Here is a 25,621-nt window from a genome sequence, read left to right as displayed (position 1 = left end):
AAAGAGCCACCATCAGCCAGGCACTCTGTGGGCTAGTGACCAGCTTAAATTGGGGGTTTGCGGTTGGCTAGACCTGAGTTCAAATCCTGACTCTGCCCTTAAGCTATATGGCCCAGAAAAAATCACTTGTCCTCTCTGGTCCTCCATGTCCTGCTCTATAAAATGGGTGCTGAACACCTCCTGGGGTGATTTGTGAGTTAGATAAGAGATTGCAAGAAAAGCACAGAGCTCAACACAGAGGAGCATTCAAGAAATGTCAGAGAGCGAGGGAAGCCAGGCCCTCGAAAGGAAACACACATGGCACCAGGTAGTACACTCACTGCTGTGCCCAGCCACCACTGAGGCCAGGGCAAGGGGCAGGACCACTGGCCTCCCGTAGCCAGCGAGGCTTCCTGCCGGGCAAAACATCAGCTGGCTTCCGGGGTTGAGCCAGGTTTACATAGGCCTTCCCCAAGGAGGTGCTGTGCATTCTAAGGACATGGTCCAGCTGGACAGAGACTTGCAGCCAGGCCAGCGTGTCTGCAGCCACGGGAGACGATGTCTGCCCAGAGCTGGAGTTCCTGTCCATTCAGCAAAGAGGAGCTTGAGGGGGACAGGAGGATGTTAGGAGGATTACTGGGCCGTAGGGGACACAAGGGACGCTTTGAATTCTACAAAACGAACTTTGCTGTGACCAAGGCGTCAAGCACGGAGCCAAAGGGTGCCGTCAAGGTGGAGCTAATACATATTAAGCCATCAGTTCTCTGGCAGGAGGGCGAGGGAGCCCTGATTTGTGTGCCAGTTTCAGTGGTGTAAATACTCCCTCGATGGACCATCTGAGAGTATCATCGTAGTGACCCTGGAAGCGTTGCTGGGAAGAGAGGCACACATTTGGCTCTTGGGGGCTGACCTGAGCCAGTGCAGCACTGAGACGCCATAGAAGTTGGGGAGACTTGGGCCTTGAGTGCACATGGCTGCCACTGGAGACCAGGGCTCAGCTGCCCCAGTGAGCGCCTTCAGTGCACGAGGCACTGGCGCCAGGCCCACGACCGCCTGTGTCTAGCCCCTGGGTCCACAGTCTCTGGAGGAAACTGGCATTCATTCCAGTAGTCGCACCAAGCTGCACAGTGAGCTGAACCCTCAGAAAGAAGTGCTGTCCTGCATGGAGGGCATGCCCATGCCCTTTACCTCAAAACCTAATAAAAGGGAGATGGCTGTCGTCTGTTCCCAATCAAGAGCACAGTGCACCCTCTAAGTTTTCCACCACACTTCGGTTCACTTCGCGATATTTAAATCAGGCTTGCCATCATTACCACCCTTTCAAGAACTGGGGCTTCGATTTCCAGTGCTTTTTCAGGTCCCAGGGACAGATCCATCGGTATCCATCCAGGAGAGCGGTTGACAAAGTCCGTTTTGTAGTAGCAGCTGTCTGGATGCATCTCTCCAGTTCAGTCCAACAGTCAAGCCTGGGCCGGGCCCCGTCGCGCAATGGGTCCTTCCGTTTGGGAACCCTCTCACTTTTGCTTTGCCTCCCAGGTGGTCTTCGAGGCATTGCACAATCTGGAGCCCCGAGGCTACGTCGTGGGGTGGATCATCGCTATAAGCTTGCTGGTAGGAATCCTCATCTTCCTGCTGCTGGCCGTGCTGCTCTGGAAGGTGAGTGGAGATCGCAGGTGCCCAGGGAGTGCCTGTCCGCGGACACCCAGCTCTCCTGCCTCCCCGGGGTTAGAGCTCCTCGGAAGAGGTTTCCTGTTGGAACGTCCTCCGTGGTGCAGGTACAGTGGAGGGGGAGGGCAGGGTCCCCTCCAGGCAATGAATGGAACCTTGGCTTCTCTTAATTCCATTCACACCTGATGGTTGGACCACTTTAGAGGGAACCCCAAAACGTCACCCCCTCTTCTCCTGCCTTCCCTGACAGAGCTGCCACCGGTCCTCACATAGGCTGGTGGGAGCCTGATTCTAAATCAGAAGCTTGGGGAGTAACAGCTGGGGCTGGAGTGGCTTCCCATTTACTGGAAGTAAGAACAAGAAAAGAAATTAGAGAGCAACTCTTTGTTCTTTTCCCATGTGGAATGTGGGAAAGATTTCTGCCGAGAAGACCCTAGTAACGGAGAGAGGCCACGAGTCCAGGGAGCTGCCTGGGTAGCTTTGTCGGAAGTTCCCCCAGCATCACGGAGGTTCGTCTGTAGATGCCCCAGCAGGTAGAGTCACCCTGCCTCCTTCAGCAGGAACACTGCCCCTTGGTGTCTTGCCTCTTGCCACTTTCTCAGGGAGAAAGGGTGTCCTCATCCTCAAGTCCAGGATGGTTTCTTTGGCTTGCGCTCTGCTCTCAGACACTTGGGGTTCTTGACTTTGGGGCCGCCGTGTTCATCAGTAATGGTTTCAGAGTCATTATCTGAGGAAGGTCTGTCTCTTCCACTGGGCATTAACGTGCCAGGTGAGTGGGGTCCTGTCTGTTCGTGTTTCCACCATGTCCCCAGCTCCTAGAGCAGCACCAAGGACCGCAGCTGGGACTTCCTGACACCAGGTCCCTGCTTTTCCAGTATTCCAGGTTTCAGAGGCCGGTGGACACAGCCTCTTACATGATTATGGATGGATGCTTTAAATGCAAATAATCCGTTTCTTTGGGATTCAAAAAAATATGTATTTATTGATCAAACATAGAAACATATCAGTAAGAAAAAAGTTACCAAATACTCGGGAGTCCCCACCGCAGCAGTAACCATGAAGAGCCCAGTGTTGTGTCTTCTTTTTGTCTACATGATAGAGACCGGCATTCTCCTAGTGTCTGCCTATCTTTGAGTAGGATGTTTAACAGTAAGATACTCGATATATTTTCAGATGCAGGACCTCTAAAATCAAAGCAACGGGTTCAGTTATTAACATGGGAAAAGTATTATAAATGTACTTCAGAGTATTCAAGACGTCTAGAAATGCAGGAAAAGCAGTGTTTTTGCTGTACATTTTTTCAGATTGACAGTTGGACTGATGGCTTTCAATTTAGAGATGCTTCCCCTGAAAGAAGTGTTTAGAGGTTGAAGAGAAACTATGTTGAGCATATTACTTGAAAATAAGTTTATCTTAGGTCCCCGTGAGTTTTGAGCATCCTGTGTACTATTTTGCAGCCTGTCTTTCCCTGAACACAAAATCATGAGCATCTTTCCGCGTTGTTAAAAACCCATGTCCAGCCCTGCCTTAAGGCTGCACGGGTCTGCAGATTACTTATCCAGTCCTCAGATGTTGGGGTACAGATGGCTCCTGGTTTCACACTTTTTTTAACAGTGCCCCAGTGAGTGTGCTTGGAGCTAGATATTTGCACAAATCCTCCATTATGTTTTTAAGATGAAACCTTAGAAATAGAATTACCTAGTCAAAAGAAATGCGTCTTGCTTTTTATTACATATTTCCAGTTGCTCTCTAGAAAGATTACACCGATTCACCCTCCCACAAGCAGGTATCAGAAGTGCCCATTTTCCTGTGTATTTGCCAGGAGCGGATATTACCTTTAAAAAAAAAAAACAAAACCCTTCCCATTTGTTGTTTGTTTAATCTGCGTGGCCAGATAGATTCTTAATTCTCCCTTTCCTCTAAATCCACCTCCTTCCTGCTGAGGCTTCTGGTCTGTGGGTAGAGAACAAAGCCAGCTCAGTGTTTGGGATCTGAAAAGACAGTAAGGGCTTTGGGTGGGTGGGGTGTGTGTGTGTGTGTGTGTGTGTGTGTGTCTGTGTGTGACTTCCTTCTGCCTTTGTACGACCTTTTGAGATGAGAGGAAATGCAGTCCTCTGTGGCTGAGTGCGTGGGACCAGACAGGGACACAGAGTGGGGACCCCTACCCTGTCTCATGGATTGTGTCCCCTCCCTCTCACTCCCTCACTTGGCTCTGCTACTCAGGAGTGTGCCCTGTCCTGTCCTGAGCACACACTTCTATCTCCTTCCACCTGCCACTTGCTTTGCTTTGGTTCTTTTGTGTTTCTTTAAAGAACATGGTTGCGAGGGGGGTGGTTATGGGGTAAGTAGCCAGCACCCTGAGGTCACCCAGCTGTGTGTGATCCAAAGAGCCAGACCTCACCCTCTACCATGGACTGGCCATGAGCGCAGAGTGGTGGCAGTCCAGGGGCCTTAACCAGACTAGGTCACCATAACTGGTGTGGAAGGAAGGGTCTAGAACAGTTCTGAGGAAGCTGGCGAGTGACTGTGTGGGTCAGAACAGCTTTGCTCACCGTCCAAGAGCAGTATTTGATTTCAACTTAATTTATTGAATACTTGCTTAGAACCAAACACAGGGCTAGATGCCTGGATGCCGCAGTGATTGTGACTCTGCCTTGAACAGGGCACAGTGGTAGATGAGGGCACGGGCTTTGCAGGCTGACAACTGGGAACCTGGCTCTCATGCTTGCCAGCTGTGAGGCCTTGGGAGAGTTGCTTACCCTCTCTGACCCTCAGTTCCCTCCTCTGTAAAACGGAGATCCTGACATCTAGCTTGAGGTGTAGAGGTAACGTAGGCAAAGTGCTTAGCGTAGAAGCCCCCAGTAATAGCCAGAGGACATTTCACAAATGAGGTGTCATGCAGTTCTGACCTTGGCTTTGGTTTGAGTTTTCTAGGCGGGGCAGGGCAGATGGTTATTCCATGCATAGGGGAGAGAAGGTGAGAAAATGAGCAGGGTTTATGGGGAGCAGCATGTGTCACGGGAGGGCAGTCAGGGGCCTGTGATGAGATTATCTGCTGGGTTGTGACCGCCCCGCTGACCAGGAGAAGGGGGCGCCTGGGTCTGAAAGCAGAGCAGTGGCCTGACCAGATCTGCTTCGGGAGAGGGATCTGGGGACAGGGTCGGGGTGAAGGGAGTCACCATGGGGGGATGGGGGCAGGTTAGAACAGGCAAGATCCGATGACTGGTTGGACTTGAGGGGCCAGAAAGAAAAAAGTGGCAGTCTCTCATGTTCTTAGCTTAGACAGTGGATGGTTTCCCTTCAGCAGGGTAAGGAGGGCAGGGTTGAAGTCGTTTCGGAAGAAGAGGAGGCTGGTGTTGGGCTTTCTGAGTGTGTACTGCCTACAGGAGACGAGACGGGGCTTGACTTGCTCCCAGCCACCCTCACCTGTTCCCTCACTGGCCTCGGAAGCTCTCCCTTCGGTGTCCAGGGCTGAACAGACTTTCCTCGGGTATCACAGAGGCATTTTTTCCAATTTCAAAAAAACAGAAATTCATTGACAGCCACTTCAGAGTGAGAGAGAATGTGAACATGAGAGAGGAATCTAAGGCTGCAGGTGTACTCAGATCCCAAAAAAATACGGCTGTGCACCCAGACCCGGAAAGACTCCAGAGACCCAGGCCGCCATCCTCCCTCCTGGCCTTGCTCCCGCAGCCCCTCCCTCTGCTCCTCTGCACACACGTGTCATCCTTCCCTGACGACAGACCGCTTTCTCCACACTTCCCTACGCACAGGAGGAAGGGGTTGCCCCCAGCCCCTCCAAACTTATATCACAGTGACCTCTAGCCACAGACACAGACTGATCCGCCACCTCTGAATCCCAATCCTACTGGCCTGGGAGAGAGACTGTTTGGCTCAGCTCAAGTCAAACGTCCACGACAGTGGCAAGAGGCCGGGAGGTGGCAGGGAGGTCTCAGTAAAGAAGGAGACTAGGCAGGAACCCCAAAGGCATTCACTGCGGCAGAGTTCACGGTTGTCAGTGGTGCTGTTGGCTCCATTATAGGCTTTTGTATCGTACTCAGTAGCTTTCTCTGCCCAACAAATGGCCTCCAAGCTGAGTTACCTTACATCTTACAAATGTATGGGTCAGGAATTCAGCAAGGGTCTGGCTGGGTGATTCTGCTCCACGTGACACCGAGTGGTGTCACACGGCGACATTTACCCAGTGACAGGACTGATCTGCCTCACTTCACAAGACAACTTTATTCACATGCCTGGCCCCTTGGATGGAGGTGGCTGCGAGACTGGACCCCCATGTGGCCTCTCCCTCTCCTTGTAGACCCGGGGCCTGTCCATGTGGCCCTTCTAGCAGAGCGTGCTGATGTTCACACTGTAGCTTTGGCTCTGGGAGAGCATGGTGAGGGCTGCCAGTTCTCCAAAAGGCTGGTCCGGGGCTGGCATGGCATCGTCCCCCATCCTGTGTGGGTCAGAGCTGTCACGTGCCAGTCCAGATTCAAGAGACAGGAAATAGACCCTGCCTCCCAATGGGAGGAGCAGTAAAGAGTTTGGTCATCTTTTACCTGCCCCAGATATGATGTTCAGAAATGTGGGCAAAATCTGTCTTTTCTGTAAAAGTCACTATGACAAGGGACGATTCGCCTAACGGGAAGTTTTGTTGTTGTTTTAAAGTAGATGAAACCTCATCTCTCTTCCATTGTGTCACAGATAAAATTACAATTGAGCTCCTTGGAGGAAAAAAAAAGTAAACCTTGGTGCATTCAACAGAGTAGGCAGTTCTGCTCAGGCAGAGCGACAGTGTGGCAGTCAGCTTGGCAGAGGGAGTTTCTTTTGGAAAAACTTTTTTTTCCTTAAGGGACTAACTAAATATAATGACTTTATAGGACATTGAAAAGGGCAGATGAAATGTAGGATTATTTTGAAGATCTCCATATCCCTAAAACTTCAGCTGCAGACCCCTTGTCAACTCGGACTCCTACGTCTATAACCTAAGAGAGACGCATTATGTGTAGAGGTCTCATATCCCCTGGACAGTCCAGAGCACTGAGATCTGTTGATTAATGGGCCTAATACTTGACTTAGATGGGAGGTCTAGTTGGTTCTAGGTTATTACCGTATTTCACGTATCCTTCCCTCCGGTCCTTTCAAGGGGAAAGGCCGCTGCGTGGTACCCAGTGCCACTGCTGACCAGGAAACACTTCTCTGGGGCCTTCGACAGGCAGTGTTCAAGTCCTCTTCTCTATCTAGGGCCACATCTCTTGAAGTCCCCTTTGGTGTAGCTCCTGTCACTGCTACCTATGGTTACTTAACATCACCTTGAGCTCATGAGCCCAAAATGGTTGTTCCCAAAAGCGTATCCCGTAAACACGAATCGTGACACAGCATTGGAAACTGAACAGGGCAGCTGACCCAGGGGGGATGGATTTCTTTTTGTGCCACCTGGGTGTGGGGTCAGCATGCTTTACACTTGCAAGCTGGCCGGTGCCTTCCCTCAGCCGACAGTATTGGCTTCCTACTAGGGGGCTGGCTTAGGGGGACAGAGGGGAGCAAGAGCCCTCACTCGGTCTTGAAGACTCTGGGGAAAGCAGTGAAGTGACGGGAGATGGTGGCTGAGCCCAGCACACCCTGAGGGGTGAGAAGGGCTTGACTGGGGAAGGAGCTTGTGTCACCAGCTCCTGGTCCCTCTTTCATGTCACCATGTCACCGTGGTGCTACCAACACCCCACCCTCCCCTGCTCATCTCACCTAGACACCCCTCATAGCGTCGGTTGGCACATGCCCTCTCCAGAGTGGGACTGCAGGCTCCCTGCTTCTGGGCAGACCCTGGGGCCTTGCAGAAGGTCTGCCTGCTGGCATGTCAGGCACTCTCTCGTGCTGGGCGGCAGCAGGCCTTGGCTCTGGCACAAAATCCACAACGAGGGCCCCGAGCTCACCAGACCCTCCCTCAAATACTGAAATGGATCCTAATAGCTCCCCCGGAGCTGGGACGTTAGCTGATCCTAGGAGCCACGATTTAAACTTCCTGTGCGAGGATCACGGGAGCCTGCCAAACCACGGTGCAGGAAGAAGACTTTGAAATGTGAAACTCTTTGAAGGGAGAAAAACCCAAATGAGTCCCCTCTCCTTGCCTTTCGCTCCTGCCTGGGTTGGAAACTGCTGGGCCTGGGGCCTCTTCAAGACGATCCTGCAGGCCTGTGGATAGGAGAGAGTTTAATGGCTCAGAGGTCGCTTGCCACTTGCACCTTTAACAGGTGCCTTCAGCCCCTCAAGGAAGCCTTTGAGTCTCGCAGTATGAGAGTGGAGGTGCTGGGAGGTTTCTCCTTCAGGAGGAAAAGGCTTATGTAGGGCCCCAGGCTTCTCTCTCCTGCTCTCTACCCCCCATCCCCATTCCCTCGTGCAGTTTGCCAAAACACACAGGCCACCACTCAGTGAAGGAGAACTCTGCTCCTCCTCTACTGCTTTCAGCCCAGGAACCTTTCCCCTCTCTCCTGGGTGCCTCCTTGACAAGCTCAGACGGCTCAGAGCAAAGAGCACTGTCCTTGCATGGCCAGCCCTGTGAGCAGCCTCTTCGCCAAAGGCCCAGGACCCACTAGCCCTCCCCTCTCACAGGCTGGTAAAGAGAGGGGCCGTGGAGTGGATTTGCCACCCTCAGAAGGACCGTCTCGGACAGCCTGGGAGCCCGCTGCTCCCAGACCTGGCTGTGGGCTCGTGGTTTTTATCAGAGAGCCTTACCGCTGACCTCAAACAAAAACACTTAGAAAAATAAATTTGGGAGATGGCTCAGAGGATGTGTAGGTTTGGGCCAATCCTCCCCAGGGTCATCACCTTCCCTCCATCTGGACTGTCAGAGCCCATCCTTGCTTCTCCAGCAAAGAAAAAGAAAATGCACACACAATCACACACATGCACGCTCTTCGCGCTGTCTCAATTAAAACCATGTGCCAGAGACACTCCGTGGGGATTATTTATGTTTGGGAGTAAATATTGGGCTGACGTTGCGGTGTTGACATCTCAAGACAGAGATGTGCTATGTAAATAGTCAAGGAACTTGGAGGGACCCGTAAACAGGAGGTTCTAACTTAGCCCAAAGAAGGAGCGTGTCCAAGGCCTTTGGGATAGCTGCCCAGGAGGCCACCCGAAGGCCAGGAGGAGGGGGTGGAGTTGTGCCGCCACCCCTCACTCACCCCTGGGGGGCTGGGCAGGGGGAGGCGGGTGCTGCAGGCCATGGACCCCAGAACCCAGTCAGTCCCCATTCCTGCCTGGGCCCCGGGCCTCTCAAGCAGCTCCCTCACTCAGGCTATTCAGGGCAAACCTGCTGTTTCCTTGGGAATTTTCTGGCAGCTTTTTGGACACAAGTTTACATCAGAAAGCTGTGAGCCTGTGAGGAGGGCCCCACTCCGCTCCGGGAGCTGCCCTGCGGGGCTGCAGGCCCCTCTCAGGACCAGCCCACGCAGAAAGCCAGAGAGCCCCCTGCTCCCTCAGCTCCAGTTTGGCTCGAGTCTCTCTTCCTGTAGGGTTTCCATGAGTGTTTCCTCTGCTCTAGACAGAACAGTTATAAACAGAGCCTTTTGCCCTTTGAGTGGCAAAGCAAGCCCTAGAAGGTTCCCGAAAAAGTACAGGAAAACATGGACTCTCATGGACTGGCCTGGAACCGAGTGGGGAGCTGCTGAGGGTCCAGCTTAACTCATCCCTGATCACTGCCCGGCTCCTTCGGTGTGGGCTCGGCTGGCTGAGAAGATGTAGGTTTGCCCAGCCTCTGGGGGTTTCGCCAGAGTGACCACGAGCGCCAGTGAGCATGAGTGCAGGCCGGGGGGAGGCCCTGCTGCAGGAGAGGAGTGTCTTTGAAGTCTTGATTTCTCTTAGTGTTTCACAGTTAAGAATTCTTTATACTTTATCATATATCCATATTTTAATATAAAAATCGGAAATTTAATTTTCCAAAAAGTCTTTGAGAAAAATGGACAGCGGGCAAGGACTCTGTGCCCCGGGCCTCCTTCATGTGAGGGCTAGGTATACAGCATACGCCCCACGGGCTGCAGCCCCGAGTTTGCCTTGGGGACCAATATAAAAAGCTTTCACTGTGTTTCAGGGCAGGAAGAGGTCTGAGAATGCCACAGGTCTGTTGGGCAGAGACAAAGACTGGGGGTTCAGAGCCAGGACAGGACTTGCCCTGTTGCCCTGGGGGAAGTTAGTTGGAGCACGAGCAGTCCTCCAGGTGTCCTATGCAGCACCTCCCCTGTACAGCCCGTCTGAGCAGGGTCTGTGGCACTGGGCAGGCCTGGCGTGACACAGTTGTTTGGGGACCTTTGCTTGGTGCACCCAGAGTCTGGGCTTTGGGTTCTATGTCAAAAGCCAAAACCAGGCTCTAAACAGCGCAAAGGTGATATTCTCTTTTGCAGTACAATTAGTTTGATCATGTAGGAAACAGTATTAGGTTGACAGAGCCACCTCTAGACTATATGACACCTTTGTGGGAACTAATTAATGAACAGCGCCCCTTCCTCCAGAAGCTTTACTTCCATCCGTCGGAAAAGTCAGAAAATCCGGCTGATTATGTCAGAAAGAGATACTCGACTGCCACCTACTGGAAAACAGTTGTAATAAATTTACAGGCCTATAATATCTGTGATGAGTGGCACCCACCCCCTCTTACGCAGTGCACAGCCTGCACTACTGTACCCAGCACTCCCGAGCCATGAGAGTGGACTGTGTTTTAAAAAATGGTCTTTGGGCTCCAAAGAAGGAGGGCAAACATTAGTGGCAGCTGCAGCCTTCCATCAAAGAGACTACACACAGGTTGTGTTGGGGACCAGGCTCTCAAGACCCTACAGTGTTGGAGTGGGGAGTAGAGTTTGCAAGGCTCTTTCTAAAAGAAGCTCTACAGTTACTGCCAGCAGGGGATGTTTTCAAGACTAATGCTGACCCCACTCCACTTGAGAGAAAAGAGTTTGCATCTGGATGCCTGCAGGAGAGGACATGCCTTCACTTTGTGGGTAACAAGTAAAACACACATAACACTTGCGCTCCGGAGAGCGACCTGTGAGGGTAGTCCAGGTGCTATAAATCCTTGCTAGACTGCACACTCTCTTATCGCGTCCTCATGCTAGCACAGCTATGAGAAAGTGAGCCGATTTTTTGTCCTCCTTAGAGATGAACAAGAAAAGTCTGTTCGGGGGGAAGAATATAGCTCGATGGAAGAGTGCATGCTTAGCATGCACTAGGTCATGGGTTCGATCTCCAGTACCTCCGTTAAATTAAAAAATAGTATTAAGTAAATAAACCTAATTACTTCCTGTCCAAAAAGTCTCTTTTCAGCAGGACCAGGCACAGGGATGCTCTTTCCCTGTCCCTGATGGGACTTGCTGCAAAGCCTCATGGTACAGGGCGTGGACACAGGAGTATTTTTGCCATTTATCACTGGTGCTAAGTAGAGGTGAGATACAGAGCTCTGGAGATAAAAAGCACAAATCCTTAGGAATCCTGAGACAAATGTGAAGAATGATGAGGGAGCAGACACTTAAAATTCTGCCTGATTAGTGCCACATAGAGATACATTACTTCTCTGGACTTCAAGTATGTAACCCGAAATTATGGAAACACTACACTCTCAGCAGGCAGAGTCCTGTGCTAAAGAATCTGTCCGCCACAACTTCACCTTTAAAGAAGGATATTTCAAGCAGTAACTTCTGAGTTAGATGTTTCTATTAAGTCTTGGGTTGCTTTCCTGGCCTTCTGTGGGTGTGCTTTGAGGACAGCAGCAACAACCTTTTCCTAATTATCCAGAGCATTCAGACCAAGTCCCCTTTCCACATCCTTTGCAGAAGGGAGAAGGTGGCAGAGATTTAAGGAGAGAAAAGTGTATGTGTGGAGGTGTCAGAAAGTTGGGTTCTGACAGATGGGGTCTTAGGCGGAGAAGAAACCTCCAGGAATGCTAGAAACTCAATGTCTGGGTACAAAACTGGCCTTGAGGATCAGCGCTCAGGACACAAGACTCTTGCCAGCTGTTGTAAGAAAGCTTCTCTCCCCCAACTGCCCCCACTGTCAGACTATACCACTTTCCCAACTCCTCTCAAAGGGAACTCTCAGGACTTCCTTGGCAATGTGGGTGGAGGTGACCAGCACTATCTTGGCAGCTCTCCTGACAGTCTACATCTTCGGCTGGGCCAGAAAACCTCCCGCGGTGGGTAGGAAGATGGTGCAGCAAGATTGTGGATACTGACCTCATGGTAACAGAGTGTGAGAACAAATGCAAAGACAAAGGAGTCTGACTTGCCCACAAGCCTGGGTTTGCTTGATGATTTGTTCAGGGCAGGTTTTATGTGTGCATCCTCCGTTGGCAGCAGGCTGCAGAGGTTGCTAGTCTCAAGGGTCTTCAACATGACTATGGGAATTACAGACTAATGACAGTGTGACACTACAAACCCGCAGCACAGCACACCTCCCAGCAGCAGGCCAAGTGTGCAGGTCTGTCTCAATTCCCCTATCCCAGGGGATCAAAATGAGGATTTGATGGCAAGCCATTTATTCTGGAAGTGATCTGAGGAAACACTGATAGGGAGCCAGGGAAACCAGACAGGGCAGGGAAGGAAGCTAATAAAAGGTGTGTTACCAGTCTGGTTACGACTACACTCACGTTCCACAGGAAGCACACACCTCAGGGTTTCACACCTGAGAAGAGAGGGAGGTGGGGTATTTGTACACCTACTCCAGTCAGTCATGTTTAAGGGCAAAAGCAGAGGCCACTAGTGCTGGTTAGCACAAGACAAGAGATGCCAGGGCTCCCTGAGCGTGGGAGAAAAGGGCCGCTTTGGACTACAAAAAGTTGCTTTTATATGGCAGAAACGCCAGCACTGATTGTGTGAGAAGAACTGGGAACTCATCTTACCGTGTGGGAAAAGCCTTAGATATCGGAAGGAGAGGTCTCTTCAGAACTAAGCTAAAGGAAACTGGCATCATGGATCAGGAGGAGATGCCAGTCCTAGGGGGGTGCACGCTGCCAGCTGTATGCACGGCAGCCTGAGGGTCACAGGTCTGAGAGGAAGATCGAGAGGAGAGCAAGGGAGGCTGCAGACCTGCAGACACTTGTAAACGCCTGTTGTGTGAGAGCAGCACGTCTCAGATTATCCCACAATGGCTACTATCTCTGAGAATATTAGTAGGTGTATCAAAAGCCAAATAAGCTCGGGAAACGTCCTGTTGGTGATTTTCTTAATCCTTCGCTGAGGGTTGATTTGGTCCTTTACTGTTCTGCCGTACATTACAAATCTCTTCTGGAACAAGTGTATCATTTCCAAACTGCTTTGGCCATGAAACCTCTTTTACTCCCAAATGCCTACGAATAGCTCGGTAACTAGTGTTCCCCAGCACACGGTTTGGGAAACACCCCACCAGAAGCACGTTACGAGGAAGAAACTACTTACCGTGAGCTAGCCGGCTGGAGGGACCATGCCTTTTGAAAAGTGGCTCCACGTCATGCTTTTGCTCAATCAGTCTAATCTGAGGAGCTCTCCGAGCCTTCCCAGCACTGTGAGTGTAGATCACACCAGGCTGCTTTGGAGTCCAGACCATCCATTGCTCGGCATCTCTAACCCGGCCTCTCCTCTTTCTGCCTTTTCAGATGGGCTTCTTTCGCAGAAGGTACAAAGAAATTATCGAAGCCGAGAAGAACCGGAAAGAGAATGAAGACAGTTGGGACTGGGTCCAGAAAAACCAGTGACCTGCCATCCCAGTCACGTGGCCCAATCGTCCGCCTGTCGTCCTGATCTTTGTATCTTCCATATTTGGAAGAAAGAATCTTCTCCAGATTTTTCGGAGGCCCCACTGACGCTGTTCTCGCCCTCACTCTTTCAAGCCCAGGTGCCAACCTGAGGCAGCCACTTCGGCCAGGTCACCTGACTGGAAACCATCACCACCACTTCCTTTGAAAGCTGAACTCTGAACTTGGGGAAGCAGGCTGCGGAGCCCGGCAGTATTTATGGATGCAACGTGCGTGGTCAACCCTCAGGGGAAAACTGTTACCTAAAAGTATTTTTATAAATATAAGCCTTTTATACTGATTATGTCTTTATATTTGTATCAATGTTTTATTATTTCTATTAAATGGTTATATAATTCACTCAAGCACTGATATCTGGCCTGAAATCTTGGAAATCCATGTACCTTCATGCAGATGTTAAGGGATAAAGATCTTATTGTACTTTGGAACTTGCTGTTAAAAGAGACTGGTGGATGAAATGATCTGAAGAAACCTTGTGTGATGAATCCACCGAGCGGGCGGTGCTGTAAATCAGCTGTGGCCGTGGCCGACTCCTAAGACGTTTCAAGTCTTTCTTGCCCGGCGTCAAGTGTGAAGTAATGTGCTAAAGACCTGTGGGTGTTTTTTTCATATGTACCTTTCATTGGAAGATTCCCAACAGGAATTTGGATGAAAAAACCTGATTCCTGAGGTCTGCTCTGCATCACCTTATACAGCAGACATCTCACCCTCCTTCTACTTGGATTAGGAGATGAAAGCTTGGAGTCATGCCAGCGGGTCATCTGGTAAACCTCAGAATGGCGTCCCATCTTGGACATCGTGCATCAGACTCCACACGCCACAGGGACTAAATCAGTGCCCACCAAACAGAGACTTGTGTCTGAATGTTGGGATGTGTTGCCTTTTCATGGTAATTTGAGTCCAGAGGTCTCCATTTCCCCTGTCGCTCCTCCTGTCCCCGTTAGTGGTAATTGCAAAGTCCTTCCCAGAGATGACCATTCAACCCATCTTATTTTTTTAAAATCATGTCTTAGGTGGGGTTCTTAAGAAGTAGACCCTGAGACAAGGATTTTCATGCAGTGACTTATTAAAGAAGTGTCCCCAGGGCACATCAGTAAGGACATGAGGGAAGCAGGAAGGGTGGGGGAGGAAGCCAAGGAAGAGAGCCATGTCAGGGCAGGTCTCGTGGGAGGAAGCTTCAGCCTGATCCCGCAGGGGGAGCTCTGGAGGGTCAGTTGTCCCAGCCCATAGCAAGGTTGCTGACCTTTCATAGCCTTTGCACTCAGCGGAGCTACAAACCTTCTGCTTTCACTTCCTGTTGGCAAAATGGCCCCAGGAGCTCAGGCGCAGTCCTCAAAAAGAGAGCTCACCCCCAGCCTGGGAGGCACACAAATGATGCAGAGGGATCTGGGCATGGTGCTGATGTCCTGGCCTGTCCCTGCGCGTGTTCGTGCTGAGCGCCGGCCTTCGCTATCCAAGCTCTCTGTCTGACTGTGTTTATTACCAGGCACACAGCGCTGCCCAGATTTGAGTGCAGTGCGATTCTCTGAAAGGGCAAGGAGGTGATGGATGTAGCATGCTCAGCACCACGCCTGGCCGCCAGTGAACCCTCAATAACTCTAGCTGCTGTCACCGCTGCTGGAAAACCATCTGGTGTGACAGAGAATGTGCCTAAGAGCAGGGACCGACAGAGTCCTTAGTGACTTATCCCAGCCTGCTCAAGCCCTGGGTGCAAACAGAGGGCATTGGATGGGAATGAAACAAGAAATAAGACCAGGGGTCTTTCTTTTCGGGCTTTGTTAACTGCGAGCTAAAAATGTTGGGAGCCTGTGAACGTTGTTGAAAAGACACAGAACTCGACTTCGGGGGAGACAGGTTTTTCTATTACACATACTTGGCTAATACTTGCAAACAGATCTGAAGTTTGGGCAAAATTATGAGGGTTCAGGGAGGTCGTGAACCTGGCAGGGAACACGTGTGTCTTATCATTTCTTATGCAATTGACTCTGAGACGGGAAAATACACGATGCATCCAGCTTTCCTTGCTGGTGAACGTGGAAATAGACAACAGCCAGAGGGGCAAGGGCATGAACTAGGCTGGTCTTAGAATGAAGTCAGGAATGTCCCTTCTCACAGAGGGATGGAGGCCAGGAGGTGACTACAGGCAGATGCAGGCCAAGAAGCCAGTTCTCAGAGTTCACCGATGAGCTTTATCAAAAGTAGTAAGCCCACTCTGTCCTGAGCTGGATTTTAGTCACTCATGTCACAGCTATCTGTGGGGCCGGGGCTGTGCACCAGGCTCTATGCTAAGTGCCAGAGGTTCCCCGGGGGGAAGCACACGTTCCCGCAGTCGAGCGTAGAGCCCAGATTCTTTTACAAGCCCCCTTTGCAGCTTTTCCTTCGATGAACTCTTCCTCGTGGTGTCATGTGGTCCTTCAGTAAATCGTTCAGGATTCTTAGGTGGTAGGCCTGGGGCAGCTCCATCAGTGGCTTTGGCCAAGTGCATGAATGGTCACTGACCAGCCTCCTGCAAGGGGTGCAGACGCATGGGTGACAGTGTAGCAGGGTGACTGGCAGGCCCGCGGTTCCACCAGCCAGAGGGGAAAGCCTCATTTGGAGAAGGGCAGGCTCCACGGGCAACCTCAGAGCTGGTGTCCGTTTGCTTCTGGATGATTGTGAATGGTGGACACACACAAGTGTTCGCGTACCCGGGAGATGACTAAGATGTCATAGGGCAGCTTTTAGGAGAATTGTGCTTGGCGTCCCCCGGAGCAGTACCGGCGGCCCCTCTGGACCCTGTTTGGGGAAGGGTGGTACCTCTGCTTATCTCGTGATGCTGAGTAGCAGGCAGGGCTGCAGGGACTGGGAGTCACCAGTGAGCACACTGAGAGGTAGAGAAGTCAAGCAGGTTGTCAGCACTCTCCCAGCTCGGGCAGCTCTGAAGGCCTCGACAGGCTCTCGGGGAGCAGACAGGATGGGTTGGTGTGTCTCTGTCACGTCTCCGGAAGGTTCTTTTAGAATTCCGCAGTGAGTTCCAGTTTCCATCTTTCCTGCTTCTGTGGGCTCACTGTGGAATCCTGTACCTTTAAATGTGCTTCAGCTTTTAGTTGTGTATTTGCTAGAACTTTAAGCAACTGTCAGAAGGATTGAGGTGCTTTTTAAATATGAAAAAAGGACCTTTGTAGAAATGAAGTGAAATAATGCCCCCTTTGCAAAAATGACTATCTTATGCTAAGTTTGCACAGGACTCAGGAGTTTGGAACATCCTCAGAGTGGGCCCTGGACCTGTCACAAAGAGGCCATGAGGGTTAGGAAAGAGGGGACACCAGCAGGAGTGAGTAGGTCCAGTGACTTTATGGTGACTGACAGGCACATGTCCGGAATCACTTGCTACTGAGGTCACTGAGGCAATTCTTCAGGAAAATTCCATCTGCATCACCAAGTCCATCAGCATTCGGAAGTCTGGTGAGCTTTGTAGAAAATCCAATACAAAGTCCTCCTTCACCAAGTCATAGGTAGCCTTCAGCCCTAGGGCCAAAGACAAGGAGGTTAAAAAAAAAAAAAAAAAAAAAACCCAGCAGACCTCCTGGAAACATCCAGGACCTGTTTCCAGTGTGGACGTGTGGTGGGCCCCTGAGGTGATACGATGTGTGCTGTGTGCTGCCCATGGAACTGTAGCATAGTCATTTTAAAAAGGTGGTTCACTTTTATGTTTGGGTAAGGCTTCGTGCCAGGTGAGTGCAGGTACACACGGGTTACACGGAAAACCTATGCCTGATGAAATGTACACCTGAATCAGATCTCCCCAAATTCAGAGGCACTGCAAAGAATTGCTGTTTGGGAGAAATGGCCCTTTAGCAGATAAAAGGAGGAAAGTGAGTGTCATTTAGAAATGTTCCAAGCATGCAGAGTTTTAGTCTATGCTTTTGTTTTGCTGTATAGATCAATAATATCCATAGTGGACAATGTGTTCTGAAGCAAAGAATGGCTGAAGGGAGGAGACAGAGGCAGTTGGGCCAAAATGAACCTTGTAGAATGTCTTCTGGTTTTTCAGCACGTTAGGGAGATAATGAACAAATGTCCCACGTGGTGCAATGCTTTAGAGCACAGTGACCTAGATTTCAGACTTTGTTAAGGTTTTGCAAAGTTGTAATGTGCACGATGTGACTGGCAGAGTGAGTTTAAAGGCTTTAAGAGTGAATTCATTGCATGGCAGGCACCCACGCGAACGTCACTTCTAGAACGTGACTCATGCATCCATGGACGGTTCTGTTGAGGAATTACGGTGGGAGGGGAATTCCTCTTCACGAAGTCACGTGTATTAAAGTTTATGCAGTCACTTCTAAATCACTTGCACTGTTTGGGAAATGCAGGTTTACAAAAATACGTGTTTGGAATAAAAAAAAATGGCTGCAAATGATTCAGGAGTTTCGTCTAATTTCTTTGCTCACAAAGAACTTGAGCCTTTTTAGGATGTTGGAGATGGGGTTTCTATGTAATAGACCATGAGCATTCAAAGAGCACGTGCAGGTCCATCTAATTGTGTATGAACAACCCAGTCAATATGGCTGAACTGTCCCCGGTCTTTGGTCTCCATTTCCATCACCCCCGCCTTCTCTGGGCATCACCCATCTGCCTAGGGCCACACCTGGGACCTTGGTCTTATTACGATGATGTGCCCAAATTAAATGGGGTGATTCCTCTTTGTTAGCAGACTGCTTCCACGTGCGTCTACCAGTCACGAAGCATTTTCCGGGAAGCCTTTTGGTGGCATCCTTACACATTTATAAACATTGTGTTCTCTTAGATTTTTCATCTCCTCCATCTGTCTTGTTATGTCCCTCTTCTTGTCTCAAATTGTTGTTCATTTGTGTGTTTTCCCCTACAAGAGACCAACAAAGGTCTCCTATTTTATTGGTCTCTTCAAGAACAATACTGTGGCTCCACCAATCGAATCTACTGGCTTTTAGGTTTCATTTCATTAATTACTGCTTTTATACTTATTAAGACTTATTTTTACTCCCCTGTGGTTAAAATCCACATACATACATACCACAAAGTATACAAGGAGGTGTGCAAAGATACCACGGGGTTAAAATGGTTGTCTTTAAGTAGGTGGGATTGGCAGTGTTTTTGCTTTGTGTTTTGTTTTGTTTTTACATGTCTGAATTTTAGTTTTCTACAGTGAGCATGTATTTCTTTTGTAATAATGAAACGGATGCAAATCATTTTTTAAATAAAGTCACATCTGGGAGAGTATGAATTGCTAAGCCAAGAGCGATCCCAGTTGTAGGTCTGGAAAGGAAGAGATTTGTTTGCAGCAAAGAGCACTGATAAGCCTGACACAGGACAAAGGCCCAGTGAGAAATTCCAAGCTTTTTAATTCCGGATGCTTCCAGGCTTAACCAGACCTGCCACCATCACTAATGCTAATTAAATACGCTTCTCTAGTGTTGCCCCGCCTGTTTTCTGTAAGCCAGGAAAAGACCTTGACAAATCAGAGGAATCAAGAGATACAAAATTAAGAGGAAGAAAATGGCCAATTAGTAAAGTCTGCCTCCCCTTCAACTGGGAATTTTTCAGTCCACGGATTACCTCTGGTCCTTAATATCTGTCTGTTCATCAGGGTACTGTGCTTAGTAATGGAATTAGTGGGAGGGCTTAGGTACAGCTCTGTCTACACTATCAAGCCCATTGGCAGCTGTCCGCCAGCAAAGTCCCCTGACCCTGAGATCATGTCCATTCATCCTATGTAACATCCAGCTCAAGTGGATGTGACAAGATATCGCCAGCTCTGCGCTGAAATCTGAGGCCGTGCTGTCTGGGGCTGCTGCCAGACCGCTGCTTCGCCTCAAAGTCTAGCCCAGATCATTGTGTACTTTATTTGATATGATTCTTCTATAATTGGAAAAATACCTAAAAATTAAAACATCTCAATAGAGGTATAAGTACTCCTCCCCTTTGAAGACACCAAATAGATGACAAGCTCGGGGCATTTTTCAAAGGAGCTTCAAGAAACTTTTCTTCTGAGAAATGGCAGATTCGGTAAAAATGAAATCCTCTCCACTGTGACATCTATTCAGGACCCACTTGATTAGTGAGGAGAATATTTGGCTCCATATAATAGAAAAATCTAAAATAACAATGGTTTAAACATGCTGGAAGTTAGTCCCTCTCTCAAGTAAAAGACCAGATGTGGGCCATCAAGTTCTGGAATACAGCTTCATGGATGATCAGGATACCAGCTCCTATCTTGCTAGGCATGTGGCTTCCATCCTTAAAGTTACCTCGTGGTCCCAGATGGCTACCAGGGTACGAGCCATTGTGTCCACATTCCAAGCCAACAATAGAGGCTGGGGGTAAAATGTCACATGCCCCCTCCCTTTTAACTAGCCTTCCCAGAAGTCCCATCCAACACTGGCCAGAAATTAGTCATATAAATGCACCCATCCACAAAGGAGGCTGGGGAATGGATTATTAAGGAATAAGAGGAGAATACGTATCAGAGGTGGCCATACCCACCTGTATAAAATACTCAGAATATAACTGCCTTAAGTCCTAAACACGTACCCTTCAAATTCTTAAGCCTTACTGGATTTGAGCAAGAGAAACACCTTTATTTGGGGTCGGAATCTGGGGTACGCAGAGTTGGTTAATCATATTCGTGTCCACACAAAGCCCTCTCTTGTTTTGTTATTTTTCTCCTTTATCCTGCCTGCCTCCCCACCACCCCTACTCACTTCCCTCATTCTCCCAGAGGCACCAAGTCTAGTGAATTGAATACATGTCCTTAGAAAGGTATGTACATAGTAGTATTTTGTGTTTCCCTTAAATGGTATGGAGCCTGAAAGCTCACACTGTGTTCTAGTTTTTGAGGATGTGTTCATGTTGCTGTGTTACATTCTACTTGTTTCCACCGCATTTTACTTCTCCAGCCCCTCTGAAGGAGACCTTTGACAGTGTTCATCCTCCTGCTACAAATGAACGTTCTCTCCCATGCCCCCTGGTGGACCTGAGCTAGAATCTCTCTTGGTACATATTACCTGTGTTACATGTTAAGGTGGCTACATTCTTGTTTTGCTAAGCACTGCCACATTCTCTCTAAAATGACAGCACGGTGGATGCACTCAGCAGCCGTGCATGTTCCTGCATCCTTGCCCAGCACAGAATCATCTGACTTTCTTGTCCATCTCATGTGTACAGTGTGGTACGGAGTTGAGTCTGAATGTGTTTGACAGCCAGACGCATGCGTCTCTTCATGTTCTTATTGGTCGTCTGGGTTTCCTCTTCCAGAATCAGTCTCTCCTCCTTGAACGCTCTCTCCATGTGATTTCCGGAATAACGCACCCACCACCTCCCTGGCCACTTCTCAGCCTCCTTTGCTGGTTCCTGCTCTTCTTCCCAGCCTCTTGATGTTGGAGGAACCCAGAGCTCGGACCTTGGAACTCCTCTCCATCTGCCCTCCTTGGAGATCCCCACTCAGGCTCCTGGCTTTACAGGTCACCTCCAGGACCCAGACGTGTGCCTCCAGCCGCACCCTCTCCCCTGAATTCTAGACTCACCTCTTTCTGTTTTCTACTTTCTGGGTTGTTGTTTTCTTTCCCTGATGATTCTCATTCATGGTACCTTGTTTCATTGTGTGACTAGTGGGATTTTTTTTGTTGCTTGGTTGATTGTTTTTTTTTTTTTTTGTCAGTCTGTATGGGTTTTTTGTTTGTTTGGTTTTTTTAACTACTAAGGGCTTATTTTCCTTGGAAAATTATTTGCAGTAATTCTTTGAGAGAGAGGATGGAAGTGCGTCCCTATAGAGAGCATTTGTTTTTGTCTCCGCCAGGCGCCAGTCTGGGACCGTACGTTGGGGTCTTGTGGGTGACTCCGTGTTATAAGGCCAGCGTGTGGTCGTTACTTCTCAGCGGTGATATTTCCATCACCCCCTGCCCACCCTGTGCTCCGCTCAGCACGGAGGAAAGTCTCCCCGGTTGAGTACCGGTAGGAACGGAGTTTCTGTTTGTCTGACATTGAGCTGGTGGCCCTTTGGGCTCCCACATTATGGGCCCCGGAACCTTGCAAGGCCATGAAAACCAAACCCCAGCTTTGTCAGGTTGACAGCTGCTCGGGGCTGAAGTGACTACAGTCCTCCACTTCCTCCCTGCTCTGCCACCTTGACTCAGACTTCGGCTTAATGCTTTCACACTCTGGTCGTCTCTTCAGTGCTTCTAGGAGCATGCTATTTGAGAGAGTTTATTCTTCGTTTTTAATATCTTGGTTGTTGTCAGAAGGCTCAGTCTACCCAATGGACTGGGAGCCTGGATGTCTATTTTCTATGTATCTAACTTTCTCATCAGTTTGTGTGTGTGTGTGTGGCATTATTATAAACATTTCCCAGCATACAGAAAAGTTAAGAGTTTTGCGGTAAGTCCCTGGATGCTCAGCATTTAGGTGTCGTCCATCAACGTTTTACTATACTTGGTTTATCACAGATTCCTCTCTCTATCCCTTCACGTGTCTGATTTTTAGGCATCTCAGAGTAGCTTGCAGATATTAGGACGTGTTCCCCCGTGTGTCAGTTGTTTTTTGTATGTTTATTTGAATTGTTTGATCCAGTTGTATTTTTCACTTCTGTAAGTTCCATTTGGTTCTTTTTTTTAATCTATGTAGTCTCTCATCCCTGCACATCTGTTTAAGCTTTTATTTTTTAAACTATGTTAATTTAATTATTGTATGACGTGTGTCTAGCTGATGTCTTTTGTTATTATTATCAGTTTCTCAGTCGTGGTGCCTTGTTCCCTTTGTGTTTTGCAATTTTTGTACTGTCCATTATTTGTTTTTCCTGAGAGCTTATCTATGGGAATTCGAGTTCGTTTCCTCCAGGGAAGATTGTCATTTGCGTCTGCAGAATGGCTGAGAGAATTAATAATGTGGGACTGTTTTAAACTAAATTCTTGCCTTGAGTTTTTTCAGACCACCCAGGGAGTGTGTAGGCAGCCTGCAAACCAATGTTAGAGCAGGAGCAAGGTTATAAGTTCTCTGGGGAGATGTTTTTTCTCCTCTGTTCAACACCAGGCTTCTAGGTTGGCTATTTTTTTTTGGTGTATCTTGGGGTGGGGCAGTGGCAAGTTTATTTCTCATTTAGCTTTACACTGATGGTACAGTCTTTCGCTGTCCCAGATTCAGGAAGGGAGAGACCCCTTTCAAACTGTCCTCCTTGAGTGATTCCAGGACTGTGTCTCCAGTGCCCATCTCCCCACAATGCTAGGAAAACTCATGCCCAAATTCTCCAACTGTCTCCAAGACACAAGACGACTTCAGCACTCTGCCCACCACCCCCACCTGAGCTCCCACCTGAAATGAGAGCTTAACCTGGGTATGCCTTATTTTCTTGGCATTTTGTCAGTAATTTTTTTGAAAGAAAAATTATAGTTCATCTTGCACTTTTAGATGATTTCCACAGAAAAGTCAGCCATGCTTTCAGAAGTCTGTATTTTTCTAATTATTTGAAATATATCATAGTTTTAAATAATCTAATAAAAAGAACAATCTAGTAACTTCTTCCTCTCTCAAGTAATTGTCATGTGCTGTATTAAGAATTCAAGAACTCAAACTCTTAACATATGCAATAACTGATTATATGAGATACTGAAAGCAAGAAGATGAAAAGTTCTGTACAACATTGATGCAAGTTACTTATTCCCTCTGAGTTTTTCATTTCATTTGATGTACCTTTGAGTTGAAGTTTGTATTAAGAACAGTGCTGTTAATGTAGCTATTGGCAGTAACCATGTGCAGTGAAACTCACTCTATACTATACTTGTGATTGTGCACTGAAACTTATATGACCGTAAGAGCTGATGGGAGTAACTATAAATTAAAATCCTACTTGTCAGTGTTTACTACCAGCAGCAATAATTATTAGGATCTATTTTCACGGTGCTTATGTGTCCATAGCAAGTGTTGTAAACCCAGATTTACTAGAAATGTCTACGAAGATTGGGATCTGGCAAGATCTATAAAATCAGACAAATATATGATCTTTCTCTATACCAAGCTGAGAAAGTACACCCTAACAGGAGCCAAATAATTTCTTGAGTGCTCCCTGAAGCCTCTTGAGACAAAAATAATAGTAATAATAATAATATTTACCCAGGACCATGAGGACCGGGTTGCTCTGGGCCTCTGAGAATGAGTATGCATCTTAGAATGCCAGCGCCGTGCGGTGCGATCTGGCTCCTGTGCGGGATTGTTCTCCGGCTAGTGGGCTGAGGGTCAGCTCTATGAGAGGTCGGGCAAGGGCAAGCACAGGTGACCTGAACGGCTGTGTTTTCATCCCAGATCATCTCTCTGACTCTCCATAGTCCCTGCTAAGTTAGCTCCTTCGCATGAAACATGGGAGTAACAACATACACTGCACAACCCGACTCTAGTGATGGTGTAGCTTCCTAAAGGGACTGTTTATTCCCTGGATAGGAGATGCTCTGACACTATACATTAATCATTAAAATATTTAGTAAGTCCTTCCACAAGTAAAATACAGACTATTTACCAGCCTCTTCTGAGACACAACCACCATCCACGGCCCGTCCTTATAAGCCTTCCCTAAGATGAGCAAGTATCTGTCATGTTCTCACGCTGTGTCCAGACCTGCTGGTAGGCGATCACATGGTGCAGTGGAGGGCTGTGGTTGAGAGGGCGAGCTCTTGATTTGGGCAGATCATGGAGAGGACACCCAGCCGGAGAGAAGTGCCCAGGAGCGGGAGAGCGCTGCACCCACGAGGGCCCCGGGGGACCAGGAAGGAGCCCTCGACGCTGGAGAGCCAGCCCCACCACGGGCACCACCCTGCTGTGCCTGTCCTCTCCCCTAAAGGGTGGGCTAGCAGCCAGAGGAGCCCTGGTCAGTGCTGAGGCCATGCCCACCACCACCACCACCACCCTGCCATGTCTCAGAACCTCGTTTATGGGGCCTTAGAAAGAAAATGAGCTCAACCGGGGCCCCTAGACCACACACACAGGGAATAACGCAGCTGCATGTAATCACCATCGTGCCGAGGACATGATTCAGGAATGTTTGCTTGGATGATTCCGGCTGGAGTATGGATACTTGGGTATCATGTGATCATGGCTCTTCTAGGCTTTCGTAACAGCAAAATCTAACATGTATCAGTTACACCTAGAATCTGCATCTTGGACTTGTCGCCTACTCTGGAGATCCCTCCCTCGCTACAGGAATTTTTTCTTTGGCATCCCTGAAATTGCATGCCTCGAGCCTCTGCTCGAACATTCTGATTGATGGAGCGTTCACATTACTTCCCCACCCCACGGGGTCAGTGCTGCCCCAGCCTTGGAGCTCTGTCTCCCCAGCCCTCCCAGCCATCTGTGTCAAGTCCCCCTTTTTTAAATGATGGTAAAATACACATATATGATTTACCATTTTAACCATTTTGAAGCACACAATTCAGTGATATTAAATACATTCACATTGTTGTGCAACCATCATCACCACCCATCCCCAAAACTCTTTCCATCTTGTAAAACCAAAACTCTATACCTGTTAAACACTAACTCCTCACCCGCCTCTCCCTCCAGCGCCCGGCAACCACCATTCTACTTTCTGTCTTTATGATTTTGACTGCTGTACGTACCTCATGTAAATGGAATCATACAGCATTTGTCTTTTTGTGACTGTGTTCTTTCACTTAGCATAATCTCCTGAAGCTTCACCAATATTGTAGCCAATGTCAGAGTTTCCCTCCTTTTTAAGGGTAAATAATATTCCATTGTATCCATATACCACACTTTGCTTATCCGTTTCACTGGCTGATGGACCCTTGTGTTGCTTCCATGGTTATTGTAAATAACGCTGCTGTGAACATGGGTGTACTAATATCCCTTTGAGACCCTGATTCCAGTTTTGTTGGATATATATCCAGAAGTAGAATTGTTGGATCATATGGTAATTCTGTTTTTAATTTTTTGAGGAGCCATCAATCTGTTTTCGTCAATGACTGTACCATTTTACATCCCCACCAATGGTAGGGGTCCAGGTCCTCCACATCCTTGCCAACAATTGTTTTCTGTTTGTTTGTTTGATAGTAGCCATCCTAACGGGTATGAAGTGGTATCTCATTACAGTTTTGATTTGCGTTTACCTAATGATTAGTGGTGTTGAGCACCTTTTCATGGGCTATTTGTTGTTTGTGTATCTTCTTTCAAGAAATGTCTATTCAA

General features: G+C 48.6%; 1 protein-coding gene across 1 annotated transcript in view; it reads left to right on the top strand.

Moving 5' to 3' along the window:
* The window catches only part of ITGA9 (integrin subunit alpha 9), a 314,996-nt gene extending 297,177 nt beyond the window's left edge, over positions 1 to 17,819 (top strand). Inside the window, exons 27-28 of the mRNA XM_074345242.1 lie at positions 1,516 to 1,635; positions 13,262 to 17,819. Coding sequence (XP_074201343.1) covers positions 1,516 to 1,635; positions 13,262 to 13,360 — 219 coding nt within the window. The 3' untranslated portion in view covers positions 13,361 to 17,819. The remainder of the gene's footprint in view (positions 1 to 1,515; positions 1,636 to 13,261) is intronic.
* The last annotated feature ends 7,802 nt before the right edge of the window (positions 17,820 to 25,621 follow it).

This window comes from Camelus bactrianus, chromosome 17 (assembly GCF_048773025.1).
Source record: "Camelus bactrianus isolate YW-2024 breed Bactrian camel chromosome 17, ASM4877302v1, whole genome shotgun sequence".
Lineage (NCBI taxonomy): Eukaryota > Metazoa > Chordata > Mammalia > Artiodactyla > Camelidae > Camelus > Camelus bactrianus.
Note: the sequence above shows the minus strand (reverse complement) of the source record. Positions and strands in the feature narration are given on the sequence as shown.